Source organism: Ylistrum balloti, unplaced genomic scaffold, assembly GCF_031769215.1.
Source record: "Ylistrum balloti isolate Yb309-2 unplaced genomic scaffold, AGI_CSIRO_Ybal_v1 Utg370352, whole genome shotgun sequence".
Lineage (NCBI taxonomy): Eukaryota > Metazoa > Mollusca > Bivalvia > Pectinida > Pectinidae > Ylistrum > Ylistrum balloti.
In genome coordinates this window covers 97,318-122,283 of record NW_026782251.1, presented here as the reverse complement: position 1 = coordinate 122,283, position 24,966 = coordinate 97,318, and the positions used below count along the sequence as shown (strand labels likewise).

The following is a 24,966-nucleotide window of genomic DNA, read 5'->3' as shown; positions in this document are numbered from 1 at the left end:
ATGCCGTGGGATTTGACAAACCTCAAGTTATATTTGTAATTATGATGTGAAATAGTCTAGATTTTAGATCAACCGTTATGGATCTATTTTCCTTCAAGAACCATATCGTCCAAACCCTTATTCACATTATCATCAATTCAAGCCACGGTTTCTTTTCTTGCCTAATATAAAACTATTTCGTAAAGAAATTTTGAGATGTTTCGGGAAATGATACCACATACATAAAAATTAATTTAACATAGAGACAAATCATTTTGGTAATATCTATTGCTAAATCATGTTTCTGTTTCCATAGCAATAATTTACTTGTTGTAACACATTAATATATTATGTATTTCCTTGTCAAATGTCTGCATCATTACTAAATAAATATCGAAACAGTGACTGTTGTCAATCCTGTTGTCGGCATTGAAGGCATTTTAAGGCACATGAAATTCATTTAATGATTGAACAGATATTTTTCTCTTATTTCAAACTGAGTTTATCTGGGTAGAAGTGAATGTTTAAGCAAATGATTTGCTATGGGAGGTTTTTTTTCACATACATATCCACGATTCGTTTCATAAACATTCCATTTAAAAGTGAATTAATTGCAGTTTATTATAAACCTTTTTTTTCATAAAAAGATGAAGAAAATGCATGAATCTAATTCCATAAAAAAAGGTAGATCATAATAAAAGAATGATTACTGGAGTCATTACCATAATAATTTCATCAATTTCTGATTATGGCCGCATCGATAAAATAAATGAATAGATAAAAGTATTCGGTTGACATGTATTCATTGATTACATTCCTTATCTACAACGAAACTATTGGACTCAGCTTTCAATCGTTGATTACAGATATAACCAAACGTCGTTATCTCGAAGTTGACAGGATGATGAGGAACAGTTGGGTTCATCAAAACTTAAAAGAAAAAATTTGGTCAGGAACGAATAAACAATTCCATTAAAACTTCATCTGTGAGTTATCGGAGATTGAATATTTTAATTTAGTGAAGTTCTGAATCTAAAATGTGTTTTTGGTGATGTATATTTATAAGTATGCAATAAGGCTCCATGTAGAGCAAAACTTTATATATCAAAGTCAATTACAGTCCAATTAATTGTCAATTATGTGTAAATAACTGATAACTTGTACAAAGATCCGATTGCTTATATAGAACAAGTTAGGTGATGATCGCACTCGAGATAAACACAAATGTTGACACCCTCATAGCCGCCGCATGATATAGGCGCACCGTCATAACTTTCACAACATATTTTCACTCTGTTTTGTCAATCTTTTGACTAATTATATAACACTTATTCTGATACCATTCACACACTCTAAGTATGCTGCAATACAACCTTATCGGAAATAACGCATTTAATGCAAGTATTTTTTTTTGTTTAATGCCGATAGTCTCATTCACAGTTTCTTTGCATATTTTTCATTCTCAAACCAGTCTGTTAGTTCCGCATCTTTGGCCATTCCGTAAAATACACTTGTTTTGTCCTGTAAAAGTACCCGCGGGGTTTGAAATTCTGTAATGAGACCTTTATCCAGAACCATCACCCTGTCAAAAACAAATTGAAAATTGCCTTAATAACAATAGTAAAAAATATATTAAAAAAGAAAAATGGAAATTGTGTTTCTTAAGTTTTCATGATCCATTTTTTGCATTCCGATATGAACAAAAATGGAGGTATTTATGTTATTGTGATCAATATTTGACTCAATTCATGATCACCATATTCTTATATTGTACGTGTCATTTGTATCATACATTTTGTAGACAGTAAGTTCTTAGATAAATGCCGTTGTGTGCACATTTTATTAAGCTGGTTTTATTTGACAACCGACCTCACCATTTCAAGTTCGAGAAAACAGTAAACAAACACAATGGTTTACGTGTTACAATAGCTTAAAGGCAGATAAGTGTTACTATCTTTACGTATACACTGTTGCTTTTGCAAACTATCGCTAATTCAAAGCTGGTCCAATTTAATTGTGCATGGTTACATCAAACGAACAAAATGTAAGAATCATGGTAAGTATTTATCTCTCTGATTTGAAACTTTTCGCCTGTTTTCCGTTTAAGAAATAGGGCGAAAACAATAATAAGTGGGCTAATGTTGGTTGTTGTAGACATTTTAAGATATTGGGGCGAATTTAATGCTAAGCGAAAATGAAAAGTTCGATTCAAGGGCGGAAATAATCCTGGGAGAATATTTCCTCCTAAACAGTAATATGAATGTAATCAAGGAGATTTTTCAATGAACTTAAATATTTTATCATACATAACTAACCTGTCATATTCCATGATAGTGTTAAGTCTATGGGCGATGGTAAGGACAGTACAATCACTGAACTCGGTCTGTATCGTTTGTTGTATAAGTTCATCAGTTTCCATATCAACAGCGGCAGTGGCCTCGTCCAGGATGAGAATTTTGTTTTTATGGAGCAAGGCTCGTCCGAGACACAGCAGCTGCCTCTGTCCGACACTGTAACAAACATATGGGGATAATTAATTGTGTCAGAACAACAGAGGCTTTTAATCTATTAGTAAACAAATATTACAAACTTGTTTATCTGCTATCGACTCGCTTCATATTTCTAAAGAAAAATGTGTTGAAATTTCGTTATTTTTATTAACATATTGCCACTTACATAGGCCTTGCATTACATGGCGGAAGTAAACGACACTCACCCTTTCGAAACAAATTGAGTTCATGACGTTTACCCTTTCGCAACAAATGGAGTCTAATACGCTTACCTTTTCAAACCTAATGAAGTATTAGACGCTTGCCCTTTCAAAACAGATTCATGTCTTGTTTTAATTGTTATTTTGTCTATATTTTGTACATAAAGTATGCGCAGCGAGAAAATATCAACACGTGATCTGTTTTGTAAAATTAAAACGAACAATTGTATGCTATCCCTTTTTAAACCAATGCTCTGTACAATGACTGTGGTGAAAAATAATACATATACATCTTTACAAAAAAGTAACTAAAGGAATGTATCGTAAAAGCAAGATTACTTGTCACTGCAGCTGAAAGTAAAAATAATTTAGCACGGAAAATGCAATTCTTAGTTGTGATAACTTGTGTCTACTCCGATTGTAATTGTACGACCAAATATGCTTGAATGAAGTAACAATGCAGATATAAAGTGTTGTGACCCATTTAAATAGGCCAGACAATATATCTAAAAATGTCTTACTTCAGAACAAATCAACAGTGAGTGATATAGTCATACATATTGACGTGATAGGGTCGCTAAATGAGTTTTCATGAAAAGTAAATGACCCATCCACTTGTCACATCCATCCATAGATTGTCATGATGACTGTATGGTATTAAACTTTTGTAATACATGAAAGCTAATAGCATGAAATTAAAATCTTTAATTAGGTAACTCAATATACCTCAGATTCATACCGCCCTCTCCACATTCATAATGCAATTGATCTCGTTGGTTCTGAACGAATGACTTCATATGAGCGGATTCTAATGCCTTCCATATTTCATAGTCTGTGAACTTTCCAAGCGGGTCTAGATTGGATTTCAATGGTCCGGAGAATAGCACAGGGTCCTGAATAAAAACTAGTTATATGTAACGGGCAATATGGTGCTAAATTAACAGATACAGAATAATTGAGGTAAGAATTTAACTTCGTTAATGACACAATATAGCATCTCATATAATAATTTAATGTGTTTACGAAATTATTAGATTTGGCGTTCGTGATTGTAATGTCTAAACTGTATTTAGGCACGATATGACACGATGAAAAATTGTTCCATGAAACCAGTCCCCACCCCAGCCATGCAAAATCATACTTCTGCGTTCATCACTTTAATTCCTATAGACATTCATTTTTTTTGTCCCCCGTGAAAAACATCCATCTGTGCCGATCATTTAAAGTTTTGATTTTTTTCGCAAATACTTTAGATTTAAAACAATGATAATTGGATGTATTTCATCTGATCACCTGTGGTAAAATTGTGATGTTTGGCCTCAAGTCATGAAGTCCAAGGTCTGAAGTTCGAATGCCGTCTACTGATATTGATCCAGATGCCGATTCAATAAGACGAAATAAAGCCACGGCCAGAGAGGACTTCCCGGCTCCAGTTCTTCCAACTATACCAATCTAAATGTTAACAGTGATTGCCGATTTTAGCCCTGTATTGAGTGTTTCCTTGATGATTCTCATGTAATGTCAGAAGAAAGAGGTTGTCCTTTTATTAGTGCGGACGGTATTTACTAGATTCCAAAGCTTTTACTTGCTTCAATGAAAATTCCTTTATAAAACACACTAACTCAAGTTTAAAGCAGAAAGGACATATTGTAAACTAAAATCACGGAATGTATGCATACTAATACATTATTGCCACAATAGTACCTTTTCCCCACTTTGAATCTCACAGTCTATGCCCCTTAGTACCAGTTCTAGACCTGGTCGGTACCTGGTGGTATATCCCTCAAACTTGATATTTCCGGCGTGAGGCCACATTGGAGGAGGACGAAAGTCATCTCTGATCCATTCAGCCTGCCACGAATTAATCAAAATCATATTTTACATGATTTGGAGGGTCTGTATTACTGAAAGTGATTTTAACATACTCTTCATACTCAACATACTCTTGGTATTAAAAATATCCGTGCTTATCATTTTTCACATTAGCCTCTACATTGATTCAGTATTTTCAGAATATTGAGGTAAACCTCTGATTGAAGATCAGTATATTCCACAACGCGTTCTGTAGAGACGATGTTCATCTGCATCTCACTAACGCCAAACACGACCAGCGCTAAACCAACAACAATCTGAAAAACCATAACAAACAATTAGAACTTACGACCGTAAATCTAGTGAAAATACTAAATTATGAAGGCATTGCATCTTTCGATACTTTGTTACGACACCTGCATCATGTAGCTGCTTCCTCCTTTTATGACCAATAAGTAATGTATGGTGTCATAATGAAGGGCGACCTATAACGCTTATTAGACAAATTAACACATATGATAGCATGTAAGTAGGCAGATCAATAAATCCGGTTTATTTTTCAATAAATGTCGTTGAACACATTCTGACGCTTTTCATATGGATATAATGCAGACAAACATTCTGGGATTAGAGCCGACCATTCGTAAAAGATTATCATAAAATAGCATTGTCTAAAAACGTCCGAGTGTCTTGAAAATCACAACACTAATTTAGTGGTAGCAAAAATCTTGTATACAACTGAACAAATCACACACTTGCACTTTCCTTATATTGTGTATTATTGCAGCACTTATGTCAAAACTTTTAATTGCCTAACTGTCTTCGAAACATCAGTTTCATATTTTGATCAAATACTAATATGGGATTCCGATTTCGTGATCGTTACAAACATCTGATTTGTTGTCACGTAATTTAAATAGATATATATTGATAGCAAACACAAATTTACTAAAACATTATGCTACTTTCCATTTGTTTATCATTTCGTGGATTAGAAAAACGATTGGATTACGAATATTATGAAATTTAGAAAAACAATTTGCATGTATCAATAATTTTATACATGAAATGAGTCGAATAACCTGTAATGAGTACGTGAGGGAGAGGCCAACGTCCCCGCCAGTCAATTCCGGTGAAACGATGGCTAACATTGCAGCGGCAAATACGAGGATGTTGCTGATAGATTCCACAACCACACTTATCCACCTTTAAAACAGAAGAGTTTCAATAGGTTCAATGGCCCGCAGTTTTCGAAACATTGCTATTCCTGATAGGTATTGGTTTTAATGTGAACGCTTCTATCACTCTGTTAAAAGCTTAAATGAGATATTGTTTATGAAAATTATGGGAAAGATTTACGGTTGTCGTAATGATCTAATTGAGAGATATCATATTCCTTGTGCAATGTTAAGGGTTTAGCTGTCCTTTAGTATGTTCTCGTTTGGAAACGTGACATTATTTTCCTGGATTGGCCGTCAATAAGGCAGGTGTATACCCTTCCGGAACACCTGGTCTTATTATCTTTTTCTTCATTCATGGGTCTCCGATTGAATATTTCCTTTCCCTAATATTATCGAAGTTGAATTTTGATAAAGATCACATGTCGGTATTTTTGTAAGGAAAACTTATCCAACCGCTATAGAGGTTAAAGGCTCCCTGGAAAACGCGGTGTGTTACCCGAGATTGAGTTGGTAGACTGACTGATTGAAAATAGTATCATTGTTGCCAAAACGTTAGTATATATTCAATCTTGCGTTTAAGTCAAATTATGACACTTCAACTCTATATTTATTACTACATTGCGGAAATCATGCTATTAGATTTTATTGAGGCAATCGTATGACAGAAAAAGCTCCGACGAGTCTTATACGCCATTTTGTTATCAATTGGTTACAATGTATACTATCAAATAAAACTATGTTGAGAAAAGAAACAACATTACATCTATCTAAAACATGACTTGTGTGTGGTTTTGTACTCACTGAAACTGACAATTAATCTATACCTTGCTGAGACATTTGCAGCGTGGTAGAAGGCGGCATTCTTGTCGACCCGCTTTTGTGATTCCTCTATAAATCTGTCTGATGCCTGATAGGCCCGGATTACACTTGCGCCCGTGATCGTCTCGCTGAAGTGGTTATATACGGGAGAGCGAGTCACTGACTCTATTCTCTTCAACTGACGGGCAGTTGGTAGGTAGAATGCCTATAAAAAATAAATGGTTTTAGAGAACTTATTATTGAAAACGTTACTTCGTCTAAATTGACAAGATTTTCCATAATGGGTGTCCTTGATTTAGACGATGGTTTCCATGTCGGGTTAATTTACCCTTTAAATGATCTTCAGGTTAGAACCATATTTTGTGGACTTGGCGACATTCATGACATCCAATTATAGACAATTTTTATACAAGAAAAATGATGCTTATTAGAAAGATTCTTAATTGAAATTAAATATCGGTTAAATTAATGCAAGAAATGAGGGAAAGATTTTCACAAAGGTCGTTGTACAAGGGATCACCCCACGGATGTTTGGGAACCGTTAGAATGTGTATGATATACGTAGCCACAAATCTTTAAACATGAAAAAGATGGTTGTTGTGTCTGATATTTACAAGCGGGTTGTAGAAGTAACACATATCAATTCAGGAACCATACAAGTAAATCCACATCAAACAAAGAAGCAAAGTCATATCATTCTTGCATTGGACACAGCATACATCTGTGCAATTAACATCAATGAGAGAGTTAACAAGAATGTTCAACATACCAGAGAGAGGAAGTACACAACACCAGCAGGAACAAGGGCGATCAGGAATGTCGGAGTTGTGATGGAGATAACAATGACTGTAGAGGCCAACACAAAAACAAATATTGTCAGCAGTCTGTACGTCCGTGACATACGGTCGTCTAGTACGTCTATATCACTGGAGAAACGATTCATGATACGGCCGATAGGTGTCGTGTCGAAAAAGGACATCGGAGAACGGAAAGTGCATTTTAGCATCCTTGAATGAAGACGTCCATTGGCTTGTACAATCCGTAACAATGAAATAAGAGCGAATAAAAAGAGACATATCCCTGTAAATGAATAGAGGAAACAAATATTTACTTAATTAAAAATATAATAATCTGTTTTATTATAACGGTAAAACACATTCAAGTAACCAACGTGTCTATATTACTGCAGTCTTGACATTGTTGATAAGAAAATAATTACAATTTGACATTTTACCAAAAAGATTAAATAGAAGAACAGCAAAAATTGACACCTAAAAATACAAATCTATACAGTATGTAATAGATAGGCAAAACGTAATTGCAAGCTACAGTTTGTTTACTGTCCTAGGTAAACAAATGGATGTACTAAAGTTGTTTAGATGACTTGTGGATGCACTGAAGTTGCTTTAATGATTTGATCAGCATTTCATTATATTTCGTCGCGCTCAAATCAGCAGCTCATGACGAGATGCCACGAAATCAAAAGTCACTCCCCAAATGAAGTTACTTTCGAAAAATCCCAACAGGTATTAGCACATAATTGAAATTGTAGATAATCACAATTGAAAATCGACTTATTCCTTCATCGTCAGTTGATCTGCAGAATCAATATGATGCTCCCGATTAGAGCGACTACCTGAGTATGAAAGACATATTTCATTACAAAAATATTGCATCTCAATAGTGTATTATGTATGTATTGTCAAAACAAATCACGAAGCTATTACAATGCGATTACGATGATAAATGTTGGAAAGAACATTATATTTATTGTCAACAACAAATGAAATAAACGCTTTTTGTATTACTTTCATGAAGGTCTTATTTATTATTTTCCCCAATACGAGATACTGAAGGTCGCCAAAGTGACCTCATTGAGAAATATTCAATTAATTTGTGCGACATGAAGATGTACGTATTTGATGCTCGTTAGTTTGCCTGTTGGATCCGTTGTTGTATATCCTGTTCTCATTTGCGAACGTGACATTATTTACTTGGATCGACAAAGGTTTACATGGTGGGTGTTGTCGATGAAGCAGCATACGATTACTACTCCGGAACACCTGGTCTTATTCTACTTGTACTTGTTCAGGAGTCTGCGTGTAAATATTTCTTTTGTTCATAATTTGCCCTAGTTTTATGAAGTTTGAATTATGATTATGTTGCCATGTTGGTAATCTCTTGATGTTTTCTGAATGCAGATTATTTTTACCTTGTATAATTCCAAGCACTCCATATATCACAAGATAATATATGTTTTTGTTAGTGTACTCGTCATTCCTCTGGTTAGTCGTGTTAACGAGATACTCGTCCGATGTCCAGTCAGTGATCCAGAAAATTGAGTACATGTTTACACCTTGGAATACAGCCATCATGAACAAGGCAAAGAATGCAGCAAAAGCTCCCATGGCTTTCAAGAAAGCCCAAATCACGGCCCACTTTACCTGTAAAGACAGCGTGTTATACTTTACTAGTATCTAAGAGAGAATCGTACAAAGGGAACAACTTACAATTGCCAGCATATCCAAACAATACGTTAGTATTGACATATACAACAACCTTTAAACTCAAGAAGATTGTATGGTCGTTTGTAAGTGTGTGATGTTTTTTTTTATTTTTATCAATTTTGCTGCTATGACGCTAACAATGATTTTCCTAAAATCGTAACAGCGACCTTGACCCCATCTACAACTCTGAAACTCAAATTGGGCGTCTAATAGAATGGATTCAAATGAAAATAGTGTATTTTGTGTGTATACCAAGTGATTTCATCATCTATAGTTTAACTTATATCCGAACATAGATTGCTAATCATGACAATGATATGTTTGCGGACCTTTTGTGAAAACGTATTTGGCGTCATGATAGGGTAATAGGATAATTAATTTCAACGCTTCTTTCTAATATACTTCATTTGCGTATAATTCTAGAAGTTAAAGTAGATATCTATCAGAACAGTGAAAAGATATAGATCTCAGAAATGAGTATAACATACCGCGCCTTCCTCTGTTCCCTCCTCCGTAATCAGCTGACCAATTAAGTTGTCGTCTGTTTTTGTCAGTGACCTTGTTATTGACCGAGAAAACGACCTTGACATTTGGCGAGATATCGCTCTAGTCAGCATTTTTGATGGAACCAATGAACCGTTCTTGGATATTGTTCTGAAAGAGTAGTACAAAATTGTAAAATGTTAGAATAGAAATTATATTGGATAAAAAAGTTACTTTTGTTAAAATTAAACAGTTCTTGATTCTAATCACTTGTTGATCATTACTGAACTGTCGACATATGAGTCACAATAGACTTTAAACTGACACCTGATATAGTCTAATCTCTTTCGAAATGGAAACTAAGGACTCATACGCCTTTTCAGTCATATGATATAATTCATTCTTTCCCGATAGATTTTGTCGTAAAAACGAGAGCCCATGCGAGCTTGACTCCCACCATCGTTTGGTATTTTATGCAAGACCGATCTTTTCTTTAGTCCCGTTTCCTCTTAATATTCAATTATATGGGTATCTTACAAATGAAATTGATGACAGATAGGACAAATTAATTTCCACTGTCAAAATTCAAGATGGCCTCTTGTCAGCCATTTTGATTTCTTGGACAGACGCAAAATTGACATGTATGACTTTGAATGTGATCTACACACCAAGTTTGAGAAATATCTTGTCAGTACTTCTCACGAAATAGCGATAACAATCTTCAACTGTCAAAATCAAGATGGTTGTCAATTTGACGATCAGGCTCAAAACTGAATGAGCACAACAAGGGAAGATGAAGCAGTAAATTCCGCTCCAGCACCCTCAAGAAATAATGACAACAAACATCAATTGTAAAAAATGACAGCGGACAACTAGAGCTAATGGGGGTACCTTTTCAGTACTTCCCAGAAAGGAGCGTTAACAATGTCCAGCTAGCAAAATCCAAAATGTCTCGCAATAACAGACATTCTTAAAGTTATTTGAAACTATATGTATGGTGGTTTTTTAACAGTTTTCTCGTTCATTGGTGTTGATATTTTTCAATTTGGTTCTGTTAGTCCACAATTTCTTGGTCATAACGACTTTTTCTGTGTTTGTGAGATTTAATAACAAGGTAATGTTTTCCTACTTTATGCTTTTCCGCCGCGAGAGCCCCTCTATAGTAAGGTTGTCATCCGAGGTCATACCATCCGACACAATCTCTTCCACTTGCTCCCACATTTTGTCTTTGATTTCTTGCACTGAAACATTTCAGACATGACTTATTTCGTAACATTTTAAATATGCAATCAGGTGTAGAAGTTTAAAGATTGCTCTTCAAATGTGATATGTTTTGTCACATGATAATCAGAATTTATGTAAAAATCACTTACAGGTACGTGAAATTTGCCGATAAAACTAGATATGAAAATGTGTTGAAATACACAGCAATATCGTATTTAATTCAATTGTTTAATTGTATGTCATATTAATGGTATTGTCTCCCCATCCCACCCACATATAGATATATATCGGTACACAGTGGGATTTATATGATAAAGCAAGTAAATACGGGATAGGTAGGATGAAGTGTGGCGGGTTCCTAAGGGTATCACAACATAAAAATGTTTTTCATTTTAGAGGTTTAAAGCCGTCACAGCAGAAAGGGTCATATAAAGTCAAGAGGGTAAAAAGCATTATAAAAAGCAAACAAGTTAGAAAGTAGTGATCAAAACGCTGGATAATTCCAAGTACTGCAGGGGGAGAGCCTATCAAATACATGTTTAAAAACGGATTCTGCAAGTAGCCCACTTTTAGTGTAGTCTACAGCAATTCTGGGGCTACCTTACAATGGTGCCCCTTTCTCGAGTCCTACAACTTGCAGTGATTTACAGCAGAGATATTCCTTTCTGCACGGTTCTATTTCTATGGAACCAGTGTAAACTGTTGGTAAACTCGTTATCAAACAAGTGGCACACGGGCCTTCATCAAAATAATAAAGGCTTATTATTAATAATAATAGTAATAACAGTAGTATTGGTAATATCAAGCATCATGAAATGATTCTAGCAATATATCGGCAGTTAAGAAACAGGTCATTTTAGAGTTTCCAAGTCCTCCAAATTATCAGCTACATGGCACTGGTGGAACTGTTTTTCGAGATGGAGGCCAATCAATTGATTAGAAAAATACGAACGCACGGTCAAGACCATCTCGGAATCATTTCAGGACTGGCATTTCCCTCATGAATCACGTAGTTCAATTTATTTTATGTTTGGAAAACAATGATTAATTATGTTGCAAAATGAATGTGGGAAAAGGGTTCCGGCTTTCCTTTAACGTGCTCTCACATTGTCAGCCCGATGACACCATTTAGTTTTACAAATGTGTTTTTTTTTCAAGATGGGTGCCATTTGGACCACGATAAAAAAACCAAACAAAACAATGGTCAGAGCTATGTTAGGCTCATTTCAGGAAGTTTTACCACCCCACGGTGGACCTTGATGAGTTTAAAATGTGATTTTTATCCCTAGGAAAACAATGATTGCACAAGCATGGCACAAACAAAGCCACTGTGACTGTTGTGTTGAGCTTATGTGGCTTTTTATTCCATATCAATCTACCATATGTTCATTGCTACATAATATTGTTATTATTTCCTTTCTTGATTGCTAATATTTATTTCCCATAATATATAGTCCAAATAAATAGTCAAATAATTTATGAATGGCATCTTCCTGGTATTAACATGTATAACAGCATTTCAATCGGTCTTTATATTTGCAACGGGGTTAGCTAAGATTCATTACATGCAGATGGCAAGGTTTATGAAGATCCAAGCAAGAAAGGCAGATACAGTGGAATTTCAACAATTTTACTGTTATCAGCTATAGCTACCAGATAATGTCCTCCGCCGTCGGGTATTTCTTGGTTCTACTAAGAGATGATAAAAATGGAAACAGATCATTTTAAAGCACTGACCTTACATTGCATCAGAAATAAATTGATTCATTTTTTTGTTCGCATTATAGCTTATATTTGTGTTAAAACGGAAAAATTTTAAAATGTTCAAACCATACATTACGAGAGGTAAATACAACATATATCTTACAAAACAACCGTTTTTTAAAGGATGCCACACGCGTTCAGACACTTTATACTTTTTTTCTGCAGTCTGTTGCAAACAATTACCCATACATGCATTTAATTATCACTCAGTTCGCAATAAGATTTTTGTATTATCCGAAATGAAAATTTAAATGATGGAAATGTAAATATTGACATTGTGTTTTATTTACGTCATATTGTGAATGTCAACATATCGCCATCCAAGTATTTGCAAAAATAGTGGAACATTTATTGTTAGGCGTAGGAAAGGGGGCTACATGATATAAAGCTGATCGACTGTGCTGCAGAGAAAACCAAAGAATATATTCTCCAATCTTGTTGTTGCAGCACGGCACACCGACTAGAAACTCATTTCAGTACCTTGATCATCGTCCTCCTCTTCTTTATCGTCGTCTTGTAGAAGGAAAGTTTGCAGGAAGTGAGCAAACGGTCCATTATGTTGTAGCAACTCCTCGTAAGTGCCTGCCTCAGATACTTGACCATTATCCATGACAATTATCCTGTCCACGTTAGGCAACCAGTGGACTCCATGCGTCACCAGAATACGTGTCTACATGCGATATATTGTTTACAATAAATAGAAAAAAGATATCTTACTGATATGTTTAAGTATTTGAAAACTTATATCTACCGGTCTTAATTAACTGTCGTTTTTGAAATGTAAACTGATGTTAACTTTGAAACGCTTGCAGGCATTCATTAAAACAAAATTTTGTTACACTCATTTTCACTCCGTATACAACCCAACTAATCACAGCTTAGTTAGATATTCTAATACCTGTTGTAATTACGCATGTTTTGTAATGTGTGATATAAGGAACAAAACGGTTACATGATCTTCCATGATTGTCTTGTTAATATATCATCAAGGTTTGAATATTGTATATATCCATCTTGCTAGACAGAAAACTGTTGCATTTTCTGTCCCGTTCTTGATATTTGTACTGATGTCTACGTTTTGTTATTTACCTTGTTTTTCAGCAATCCGGCATTGCCGATTACTTTCTCAAACAATGCTTTCCCCACGTGACTATCAACAGCACTAAGCGGATCGTCAAGTAGATAAACATCAGCATTGTTGTAAACAGCCCTAGCCAGACTGACTCTCTGCTTCTGACCTCCGCTTAAGTTGATACCCTTAGCAGAAATCAGGAAAAAGTCAGATACATCATTTTCCTGCCATTGAATGTACTCTCGTTGTTCTTTAATACGTGAATGAATACAGGTTAGTATTCACATGTACATAATATATATATATATCGTCGTTTTAAAATAAGGTACAATTATATCTTAATGAAAATATGGCATTAACCAATTATTATTTTTGCTCACGGATAAACGATAATAGAAAAAATCAAAGTTTCTTGTTGTAGGCATTTTTCGATTTTGATAAAAAGATAATCTGAATTTATTGAAACATATCCTGAAACTTGTGCCATGGTCCTTTCAATACAATATCATAGATAAGTAAAGTTTCCTTGCATAATTATTTTTCATTTTCAGTTTTGATTTGTGAATGCTATTCATTACAGGTTAAGACAAATATTAATTGTTTAAGAGAACGCAGATATCAAGCTGAAAACAATTTACAGATTATGAAACAACATCAAACCAAATATAGATATTAAATTTTCTCCTTAACATTTTTTCTTGAAAAAAAACTAATCAAACAAAACCAAACGTTTTGGAAGAGAGCGAAAAGAGGAATATTGAAACCAACATGTCTTTGTTTTTACAAATGGTATTTCCCTATTTTTTTACCTTTTGTCCGATCTCTGTTTGGTCTCCGGCGGAAAGTATTCTTAGATCAGGAATAAGCTGACAAGCGTCCAAGACTTTCTGATACTTTTTCTCACGGTATGGTTCTCCGAACAATATATTGTCTCTTAAAGTCATATTCTGTATCCACGCCTCCTGAGGTACGTACGCAAGTGACCCCTATTTCAGATTGAAGCGAGAAATTCATATACATTGATCTCAATCTCAAGTACCATCTCCGAAAATCATGGTAAAATGGCGTAAACCGTCAGAGCCTGATTGAAACATTATTTTAATGTAAGGATATTTTCTTAACATAATCAGTTGCGTCTAAAATGTTTATCTGATATGTTAACGTTGACTTCTGAATGACCTCAGCGTATTATTTATGACCTTGAATATCCCTGAATATGTTCAATTCTCTTGTATATCATTTGTCAGCATACTTGTACAATATCTCATTTAGATGCCTTCGTTATGATTCCATACTAAAGGTTCCGAGGACACCCGATGTGACAAATTCCTAAATATCGGCCTAGTTATACAATTTGATAAAGTTTCATCGAAAATTATCTAAGGACTAATACCTATTGGTCGTTATGCAAAAACCTTTATATACTTCTGCGCATGGTTTCCAACATTTCTTTATCATTTAATTGAGGTCAGTTCACACGTTTCCTCTACTTATAGACATACAGACAATATATCCCTTACTCCTAAGACGACCATTAAAATTTTAAGAAGAATGGAATAATTAATTAACCCTCTATTTTTGTGAACTGTATTCCAAAAATCATCATTACAAATACTGTTTAATGAAAGTAACCTTTCCCCATATTGTCTACTTTCATTGGAGACGGAGTGTATGTACAAACGCATAAAATATAATATTTGCCTTTAGAGTGACATCTCCTTCAAGCTTCTCTAATTCTCCTAATACAGCTGAAATGAGTGAGGATTTGCCTGATCCGACGATTCCCACCACCGCCACCAAACTTCCTTCTGGTATATTAATATTGATGCTTGAAATAAGAAACAAAGAATTCAGTAAATATTCCGACATTTTTGCATGACATTTGACACTCAAATAATGTTATAAAATGTAGAATGTCAATGTTTGGTCATTATTAAATGTTCCAGTTACTTCCGCCAATAATATCATTTAAACAAAGTTGAATATAATTAGGCATGCACCCACTTTGTTAGCGTTGTTATCTGATCATCCAAATCCCAGGTGAAGCGACCATTTCGAATACTGACAGCATGGTCTTGAAATATAAAAAACAAAAGCTGAATTATCTACATAACTAAATCGAAAACATTTCTGGCCTACTAATATAAGATTATGTTAACATGCGATTTAGTATCACAATGTTTGTTATGAGATATATCTTCATACAAACATCCAAATAAGAATACTATTAAAAGAATACATTGTTATGTAAATATTTATGTAAGGAAATATTCATGTCATGTACACTACGATTTTGACTCTCATTTTTTGCATGGTCACTATCATGATACGACTATAATTTATGAACAAATTGTACTTATATATCATTTAAACAGTGTGCTAGAATATATTCAAACCACTCTCGGGGTGTTAAGCGGCATACACATCGTTTTATTTAGGTGTAGGGATGATGTATACGACGCCCAGCTAGGCTGTTTTAGATGTATTATAGGTATGAGTGATATATGCAAAGACTATACTGTTACTATGTAATTGATTTGGTGCACCTGAACACGATCACGCAGCGGTTAAAAATATAAACAAACGATCAGCAGCACCAACAAATGTTACCATATTTCAAACTTATCTCAAATACCTACCGCCCTGAGTAACACGCTTTACATTATCACTTTCCAAATCGTCTTCCCACAGAAATCTCTGGATACGATCCACGGAAACATATGTCTAAATGCAAATAAATGTTCAATAGCATTATGAAATGGCAGATAATATATTTTATTTAAGCATCTCAAAATTATTCATTCAACTGAAAATAAATTGAAAAATGTAAGCAAACCTTCAATTGTCACGACAATATGATTTTGTCATGTCTATACTTTATTGGTCCCTGACATAATTTCTTGCTATACCTTAATCATAACGTTTATTTTTCCTTTAATTTTTGTCCCTTTTTTTCAAACTATACAAACAAAACCAATATATAATATAATTAAACGCGTCATGCAATAATTTACCTGTATACAGGAAGTGATAACAAAGGGAGATAACGCTATCGGGTATCTTATGACGTTGACAACAGATATTATTGTAAAGGCTGTAGTGGCATCAAGGTAGCGTGACAAATCGGATAGCATGTAAATAAGCAGGATTGCGATGTTCATCTGGAAAATGGATACGAGACAAATGCATATGATGTGTACTGATGGTTTTATCTTCTTACAACTAGTATGATGCAAACACATAAAAATATGCGCAAGATTAATTTGTCAAGATAATGCTTGTTTGTCGGCGAATAAAACCGTAACCATTAAAACTGATATGAATGCAAATTTAACCAAATGACTATAATACAAATCTCAACCGATCTAATTTCAGTTAAAAAAATCTAAATGAAGAGCATTAAACAGAACCAGCATCTTTTCATAGATCTCAAAAATTATGACACTTAGTATAATACACACCTTCGTTAATGTTAATTGTTTCTTAACATCGAAAGAGTCCCTTATTTAGGAACAGAAAATATTTTATTTGCAATCTGTAAATGCTCAATATGAAGTTATGGGGAAAAAGTTTTGTCATGTTTGATGCGCACATAATTTTAAAAATGCATTTATTAAGACATTCACAAAGGTGTTTGTATACATACAAAGAATGGACTATGGACCGCTAGAAGGACAGAACAAGCAGTTACAATGGCAATCTTCCTGAGAAAGCTCATCTCTCGGCTCCGTATCATCTTTATTTTATCTGTAAACGTTGTTTCCCATGCGTACATTTTAAGGACCTGTAATTTGATATTCTAGATCACTAAGTGTCATCCACATTGGTGATGTATTACAAAATGAAGCTGGATTCACTTTTTCTTGAATATTATGAGTGACTAGCAAGAGCTACATCGTGATCTTCAACTGAAACGTTTTTGTTAATGACAATTGATTTTGTAGTTGAAATGCAGAAAATAGAAACAAATTTTCTATAAGTCAGACTCATCGATAATACGGTCTATTATAAGTATAATTGAAGAGAATTTGTTACGAACTGGAAATCGATACGACCAAAGTTATTTTGGTTTCCTATATTTGTCTGTTGAATTCAACTGGTAAAAGAGGGAGCGATCGTGTATTATCACGTTATCCCTAATGAAATAATGCGAAAGAGAATGCAGACGATTAACAATAGTTACTACTAAATTGAGATCAACAGAAATAATTCAATGGCAAGTCAAAATTAATTGAGTATCTAAAACCATGAGGTTAATTGAAATTTGGTGATGATGTATCTCCCTATCTGGACTTATTACAACAATTTTAGGCAACTTGGATATTCTCCATTTGCCTACAAGGTATATAATTCGGCCCTCAGTGCGGACGAGTCCTCGAAGGACAACCAATTAAGCGATGCAGTTTTATTCATTTATTCTGTATCCCTTAATCAGCATAAACAATCTATATCAAAATCAAGTAAATCAGACAATCAGTCTGACGTGGGTAATAAGATTTGTCATTTATTAATGATTATAAATGCCAATGTTTAATGAATGTTCTTACCTTGATTCCCCCCAAAACCTCATTAAGAAGCTTCATTCTGTTGCCTTTGAGTTGGAGAAGACCTTGTTGGTATCTTTCTTGAAGCTGGCCGAAGTAGATATTTAAGATGGTGAAAATGATAACAATGACAATACAGCCGTAGATACCGTCTCCCATGGAATCCCACACCAGATAAAGACCTGTATAACACAACATGAGAGTATGGAGCCATCAACAAAATAGAAACCAAAGTACATAATATAAATAATAGAGAGCAACTGTATAGAAAATGAAAACATACCAAAAACAAAACTTAAAAACAGGACAAAGGAATGAGACAAGATGTCCAAACGGGTAAGCGCCTTTTGTTTGTTTAATGCCACTTTTATTGTAAATCTTTACTAATAAAGTAATGGGACATTCTCAAAATGAGCAGTCTATTGGCCCTTGCTATCTTGTTATCCGTCATTCGTCTACAAATGATGTTTACAAAACACATGTTTTTTACGGCACGCAAACCATGCACAGAGATTTGTCATATGTCCTTAGTGAACAGTCCCAGTTCATCAGGAGATCAAACACCGAATAATTTATTTCGAGGACATCGGGGAGTCTAAGAATGAGATCTGTGCCACTGCAAAGTCGAAAGAGACATCTAAAATTTGGTGTCCTTCACGACATGGCTTTCTAGTCTATGTTCTATACCATGGGTATATAGATGGGATCAAGATAGCATTACCATCCCTATTGCGACTTTCTGTGTATTTCATCTTCTTTGCTTTACTTCTCAACTCTGGTGTCCCTTTTGACAACTGTCTTTATACGACATCAGATGTTGCGAGGTGTGGTTTTATTTCGCGCATTATCAACAGTTATGATCATTTATGGTCATTTTGATTACCATTTCATAGAATATATGAAGCTAACAAACGTTAAATGAAATCATCCTTTTGCCTCTATATTATGCGTCGACCATAATGGGGTGGCCGGATAACGCAGTGGTAAGGCACTTGCCTTTCACCTAGTTATCCGGGGTTCAATTCCTATAACGGACGTTTAAAGGCATGGGGTCACCTGCCCCACCACGTGGAGTTTCCCGGATACTCAGGTGTCCTACCTTCGTAACAGTCCTTACTCGCTTCCATCCGGGCAAGCCAGAGTGATTGATATAAGTTGGAAAAACTTGTTTTGTAATTGTAAAGTAAAGTGTGTTTATTAATTTTATTTATGTATTGATATGCGCCTACCATACTGACACTCTGACCATGGTTTAATAGAAAATATATCACTTGGACAAAATGTGTGGGTATTGGTTGACGTAGTAAATGTGCATTAACTTCAAGGCAATCAAAGGCACATCATTGGTCAATTCGTCATAGCATAATGGTAATGTACAATATCAGCGTTACGTACCTAGTGCTGTGATAGAGAAAAACGAGAATATCCAGTGATGGAAGGCGAAGGCGTCCTGGATCCTTTGACAGTCCACTGACATTAGATTTACTATCTCTCCGATCGTAAAGTCCTTCTTTACCGAGTTACTCATTCTTAGCGACTGTTAACAAAAATATATCAAATGTTTTTTTTCATGTATTAACATTGGAAATTATGTCTTCGAATTTAGCAACATCTCTACAAGAGATGATATTTCCTTACACAAGTATCAATGATAGGAAATAAAACGTAAATTCTTTATTTCTTATTTGTATTGGGGTACTTGTATAATTTTTAGAAGAATATAAATCTGTAAAGTCGTCGTCATTATTTTAATGTTGGTACCCGTAATTGAGTACAAGTTCCATAACTGTAAATTATGACACACTGAGATGATTTAATTGCATTAAACATGTTCCGTATAGTGCAAAGAAATGGAAACAAGATTTGCTTTCAGGAAATGCATTTAATGACAAAAATGTTTGACAGATATTAACAATTGATAAATACCTATCCTTAAGGATGATTTAAGTGTGAAGCAAACATTTACCTTTTTGTAGATGGCCCCAATAAGAGCCGATTTGACTCGAATACCAAGAGACATGTTAAGATGAAGTGACGTGTTGTATGCTACAGATTCCACCTCCCCCATAACGGCAAACAACACCGAAAGTGCATACCCCACCCATACGGGATCTCGATCCTTCCCAGTAGCCTCGATATAAGATACAATCATTCTGAAATGGATACGGTTTAGACGAACGGAATGACAAAATGTTTTTCTATCCACTTTTCTTGGTTGTCAAAATTTAGGTATGATCACTATTTAAAGTAATGAGCAATCCTTATACAGTCTATTTACTCCTTTTTAATATATTTTCTTGTCTTTAATTGTTTTTTGCACGTTTTAAATATTCAATCGTTATTTTCGTCAACTGACGGACAGGTTCGTTGTGGAGGGATGAAAATTGTGGGGGAACTTTTATGGTCGCCATGGTGAAAAATATTCTATTTCTTGGTGCGATGTGTGATTGCGAGTTTTCGGTGCTCGTCGGGTTGCCTGTTGGTGCCGTTGTTGTATGCATTGTTCGGATCTGAGAATGTGACATTACTTACTTGGATTGTTGAATTTTAGGTTAATTTTTTTTATATTTGACATTGACACTAATAAGTGTCGAGGGATTATTAACAGAATACAATATCACTTATTTTCGAAGTGTCATTCCATAAAATTGACTTTTATCAATTTTTCAACACTTTGTTTCGTTATATCATAAATCAGGCTCTATTTCTTCTTTCTTAATTTTTGTATTTCAGCAAATTGATAGATCACTGGCATCATCAGAATCACTTACCCAAGTACAACAGGTTGAAGCGTAGCTATGATGTCACTTACAAGTTTAACGAAAACCGTCACGATATACAGGGGTCCGTATGTCTTAAACAAAGACAAGAACATAGATGCTCTTTGCATTTTTGATGTGTCGGGAGAAGAATAGATATCATCACTTGTGATTTGGTTTGAATTCAGGAGAGGCGTGTCCTCCCCTGATCTAGCAAATCCATTCGCCACAATCTTATGTCGACTTTTCCGTCTAGCTGCACTATTTGCTTTCCTGTTGAAAAATATTGCAAAAATCAAAGATAAAACGAATTTAAATAGATATATTATTCATCCGTTGATCGATCCAGAGGGAAACAATGAGGGTTACGGTAACAGCGACTATCGCGTACAGATGATGCACGGGAATCTTTGTTTGATCCTGTACAAGGTTAATATTTATCTAAGGGACCCCAACATATTACAACCATTTAGTAGGAAATAGACACGGCCTACGAGCGAGAGAATTGAGAATAGTAATGATATTGTTTTATGAGTCTTAAAAAGCTATTTTTGTTTTTGCATTTCCAAAACTAAGATTTATCTCCACATACGTATATATTTCCTAAATTTGATGACATACATGATGGTGATGACTGGGTTTAGCGATAACATATCTATACATGGAGAGGATTGCCTGCTGTTGTACATCTTCTCTGTTCCTTTATTATAGTACTATATTGTACCGTTATATGTCTAAGTATCTCCCGCATTTGAAACCACACATTAGATATTTGTTTTGGCATGGTGGGTATGATTTTTAATGTTTACATTTAAATATCTGCTTAAATTAATAGAATATTTTTGTATGTTTCTATCACATGAATGTGTGAATTAATATTTGTTTTTTAACAAATCCATAGGTCAGAATTCCGCAGCCCTATCTGCAGAAAGTTTTAGTTAACAAGCTCTCAAAGGCCTATCACATGTGTAGTATGATTATTTTTTCTTTGGCTACTTTCAACCACATTGAATTTCCGTACACAATACCATAATAGCGCCCAATGTAAATTAACATAGAAAAAAATTAAATAAAAAAGGAAAGAAACAATCGTGCACCCCGCTCCCGGATTGTCAGATAAAATCATACAATGATAACACCTGTCCCTGTTTATCAAATCATAGTACATGTTTAGCACATTTTCGATTTGGCCTCTAGCATAATAAAACAAATGAGTCTTGAATGTTTGACGAAATGTATCTTATTCTAAACTATTATGTCTTTTTATGTTCCATTTAATAGGATTTCTCTACCTGTTTGCAATTTTCGCCTTGAGTTGTTCTGCATCCCATGCTTTACCGAGCTCATACACAGAGTTTTCACACTTCAGTCGTGGTGTCTGCTCCCATAGGTCACCCTTACCCATTTTTGTCTTAAACGCTTTAACAATAATACTGGAGAGAAAGGGGAAAAAAGAGATTACCAATAACAATCAATCAACAGAGAAATGGTAATTCGGTCGACAAATGTCATAAAAAGTATCAAATACGTTGTCGTAAATGTTTTGATATAGATTTTAAAGAACACGGAGTAACAACAAATACAACACGAAAAGAGTGAAACACATTCCTCGTTCTCGTCAATATGACATGGCATTGCCCGCTCCGTTGCAACCTATCTGATCAGGTACAGGATTTGATCTTTTGATATTACGTTGAAGATATGAACAAACTATTTTGTGAGTCTTTCAAGATGGTACACTGATTCTGGCTAGGACGTAACGAGACGGCCGGGAATTAGTAACAAAATATAACCCTCCCTTTAAAATAGCGGGATATACAACTCAACAGAAATATAATGGAATAGTTATTGCTAGTTTTAATTTTCTTTATTATATATTTATTATCTTCTGGATTGGTTCAATTGGAACTTTCAAATCAAAATAAACGGATGATGATTATTTCAATACTTACGGATATAACCAAAAGTAGGTCAACAAAGACAATGCCGACGCGTGTTCGTCCGGGCACGGTGGCTGAAAGGAAATAGATAAATAAAGAAACTACATATCTAGATTCGTCTTATTTCGTCAATTGACATGCGTTCTTTGTCTTTGGTTAATGAAACATTTTAGCAAATTACCAATTTCGCAATAATTTCTATGTATTTTCGATTGGTAAGTTATATATTTTATGTATCATTTTCTGAACATTTCGGCCAGAGAACTGTTATATTCCTAACCATTAGCAAGATCCGGAACAATATCTCCATCACGTATTAGGCTTTTCCAAGTACTTTTTCCCGAAATGATACATTCAAAATTACTTCTTAGATTGTAGATCCTGCAGGTCCCGTAAACTCGGACAACACAATGTAATAGACATGGTGTACGTGTAAATCTGTTTAATGCTATTAGTGGTATTGGCAACAGCGTAAATATTAGTCGTATTGCGGCATGATTACAATATACTGTGATATACACATCTATAATAACGAATGTTTTTACCCTTTGAGCATCCATTTCTTTTAGATCTAGAAAGATGCACGGTGTACCTATATGTTTATCCCGCAAAATTGTTTTGTGTTGACTAAGAGTAAGATAGATTTATCTTTCCCCCACGAGAAGTGTCCACAATTCTATTCAAATGGATTTACATACGCCGTCTTCTCCAATTTGCTGATAGAGTTGTCTAGAACGGATATCAGCGAAACAATGGAGGATAAGTTGTACCAATAGGAATACCATGTAGATATACTGCAGGATACTGCTCATGGAATCTGCCTAACAGTCAAAGAAAAAAGTCACGTGACAGTCAATACAGAAAATCATGTATGATACTTTGTTTACTCAAAGGAATAATGATATTTTTGGTAAATGAACTTCAGTTTGACAAAGACAAGGCATGTTAAGCAGCTCTTCAATAGCAATTAATCCTAATGACCAAATTTGAAGTGATAAACCGGTAATTGTATTAATAACTTTTACTGCTTAAAATAGTCACGGTGAAAATAATAATGACTAATAACGTTGATATTGGTAATTATGGGAACCATGGTCATGGCTATACAGTTGCAGGAAAACACAAGAAATGTAGGGCATGATAATATGATAGTATTTGACCACAGTGTGAATTACTTGCTAGCTTGGTATGCTTATAAAATGATTCAGACAAAATTAAACTTACCATGTATGATATTGCAGACTGAAGAGGTATGATTCCACAAACAAATAACAATGTCCAATAGAATAGTAAAACTCCAGAACAGACGACTCCTGACCATCTGACATACTGGATAAATACTCCAACGACAATCTGACATGATCAGCGAATAAAAATTAATTACAAAAGTCACTTCGTTCAAATAACTGTGATCTTAATCTTACATACATATATATATATATCTTTATTTACTATAACGACAAATTATATCCTAACAATTACATCATACATATATACCTATGAAAGGATAGCTCAGTTTGATCGTTTTTTAACATCTATGACACGTCTAGAAGAATATCTTGTTTTAAAATATTGTTATGACCTTGGAATAATAGAAGAATACAGCTCTGTACTAACCATTGATACTGCCCGTAATATAATTCCGAGATAAAACGACGCGGGAGGAAGGTCAAGTGTTGTTGACGTCATGTTAAGGGGCATGGTTATATTGGTAGATAGGGTTACATTTTCGAGCGTCGTTAAATCCCCTACGTTTTTCCAGCCCTCTTCCTTTACTGCCAAAATCTGAAGCAGTGTTAAAACCAACAACACAAAACATCCCACCTGAAAATATAAAATGACGTAGCATATAATTTTGCAAATATATCCATTATAGTGAAAATTGTACAAAAAGTATCACCAAATTACCCAGAATGATGACTTAGTTTCATTACCTTTATTATGTTCCCCGAAAAAAATTGGGCGAGCATATAGTCGCCGGTTTGTCCGTCCGTCTTTTCGTTTCTGTAGCGTAACTTTGACCACGGTTAATCAAAGATCATGACACTTGTTGTATACATTAGTAATAGTTAGGTAAGTTGCAGTGTATCAGATTCAGGACCATTGACCCCTCATTTACAGAGTTACTTTCCTGTCCGTAGACTAGCTTTGCTTGCACTTCAACTAGGATTA

The 24,966-nt window shown here is 34.7% G+C and overlaps 1 protein-coding gene across 1 annotated transcript; it reads right to left on the bottom strand.

Moving 5' to 3' along the window:
* Positions 1-1,108: 1,108 nt before the first annotated feature.
* LOC132553776 (multidrug resistance-associated protein 1-like) lies at positions 1,109-24,581 on the bottom strand. The gene is made up of 30 exons (XM_060218052.1): positions 24,412-24,581; positions 24,019-24,147; positions 23,493-23,615; positions 22,807-22,868; positions 22,147-22,287; positions 20,867-21,127; positions 20,062-20,248; positions 19,491-19,632; positions 18,099-18,277; positions 17,198-17,335; positions 16,566-16,712; positions 16,191-16,275; positions 15,556-15,625; positions 15,253-15,379; positions 14,361-14,537; positions 13,569-13,736; positions 12,960-13,149; positions 12,369-12,407; positions 10,621-10,732; positions 9,497-9,662; positions 8,714-8,945; positions 7,271-7,581; positions 6,507-6,706; positions 5,584-5,707; positions 4,717-4,818; positions 4,394-4,540; positions 3,983-4,141; positions 3,416-3,582; positions 2,295-2,489; positions 1,109-1,561 (listed from the first exon to the last, which is right to left on the bottom strand). The coding sequence occupies exons 1-30, from the start codon at positions 24,493-24,495 to the stop codon at positions 1,414-1,416; spliced, it is 4,512 nt and encodes a 1,503-aa protein (XP_060074035.1). The 5' UTR covers positions 24,496-24,581; the 3' UTR covers positions 1,109-1,413.
* Between the last annotated feature and the right edge of the window lie 385 nt (positions 24,582-24,966).

What these genes read in the sequence shown, in the direction of transcription:
- LOC132553776 (XM_060218052.1), bottom strand. Translation starts at nt 24,495, where the DNA reads ATGCCCCTTAACATGACGTCAACAACACTTGACCTTCCTCCCGCGTCG. An exon ending in AGAGGAGGACGATGATCAAG is followed by an intron (nt 12,408 to 12,959) that starts GTACTGAAATGA and finishes ATCATCTCTTAG; the next exon opens with TAGAACCAAGAAATACCCGA. An exon ending in ACTATCATGGAATATGACAG is followed by an intron (nt 1,562 to 2,294) that starts GTTAGTTATGTA and finishes TGTTTTTGACAG; the next exon opens with GGTGATGGTTCTGGATAAAG.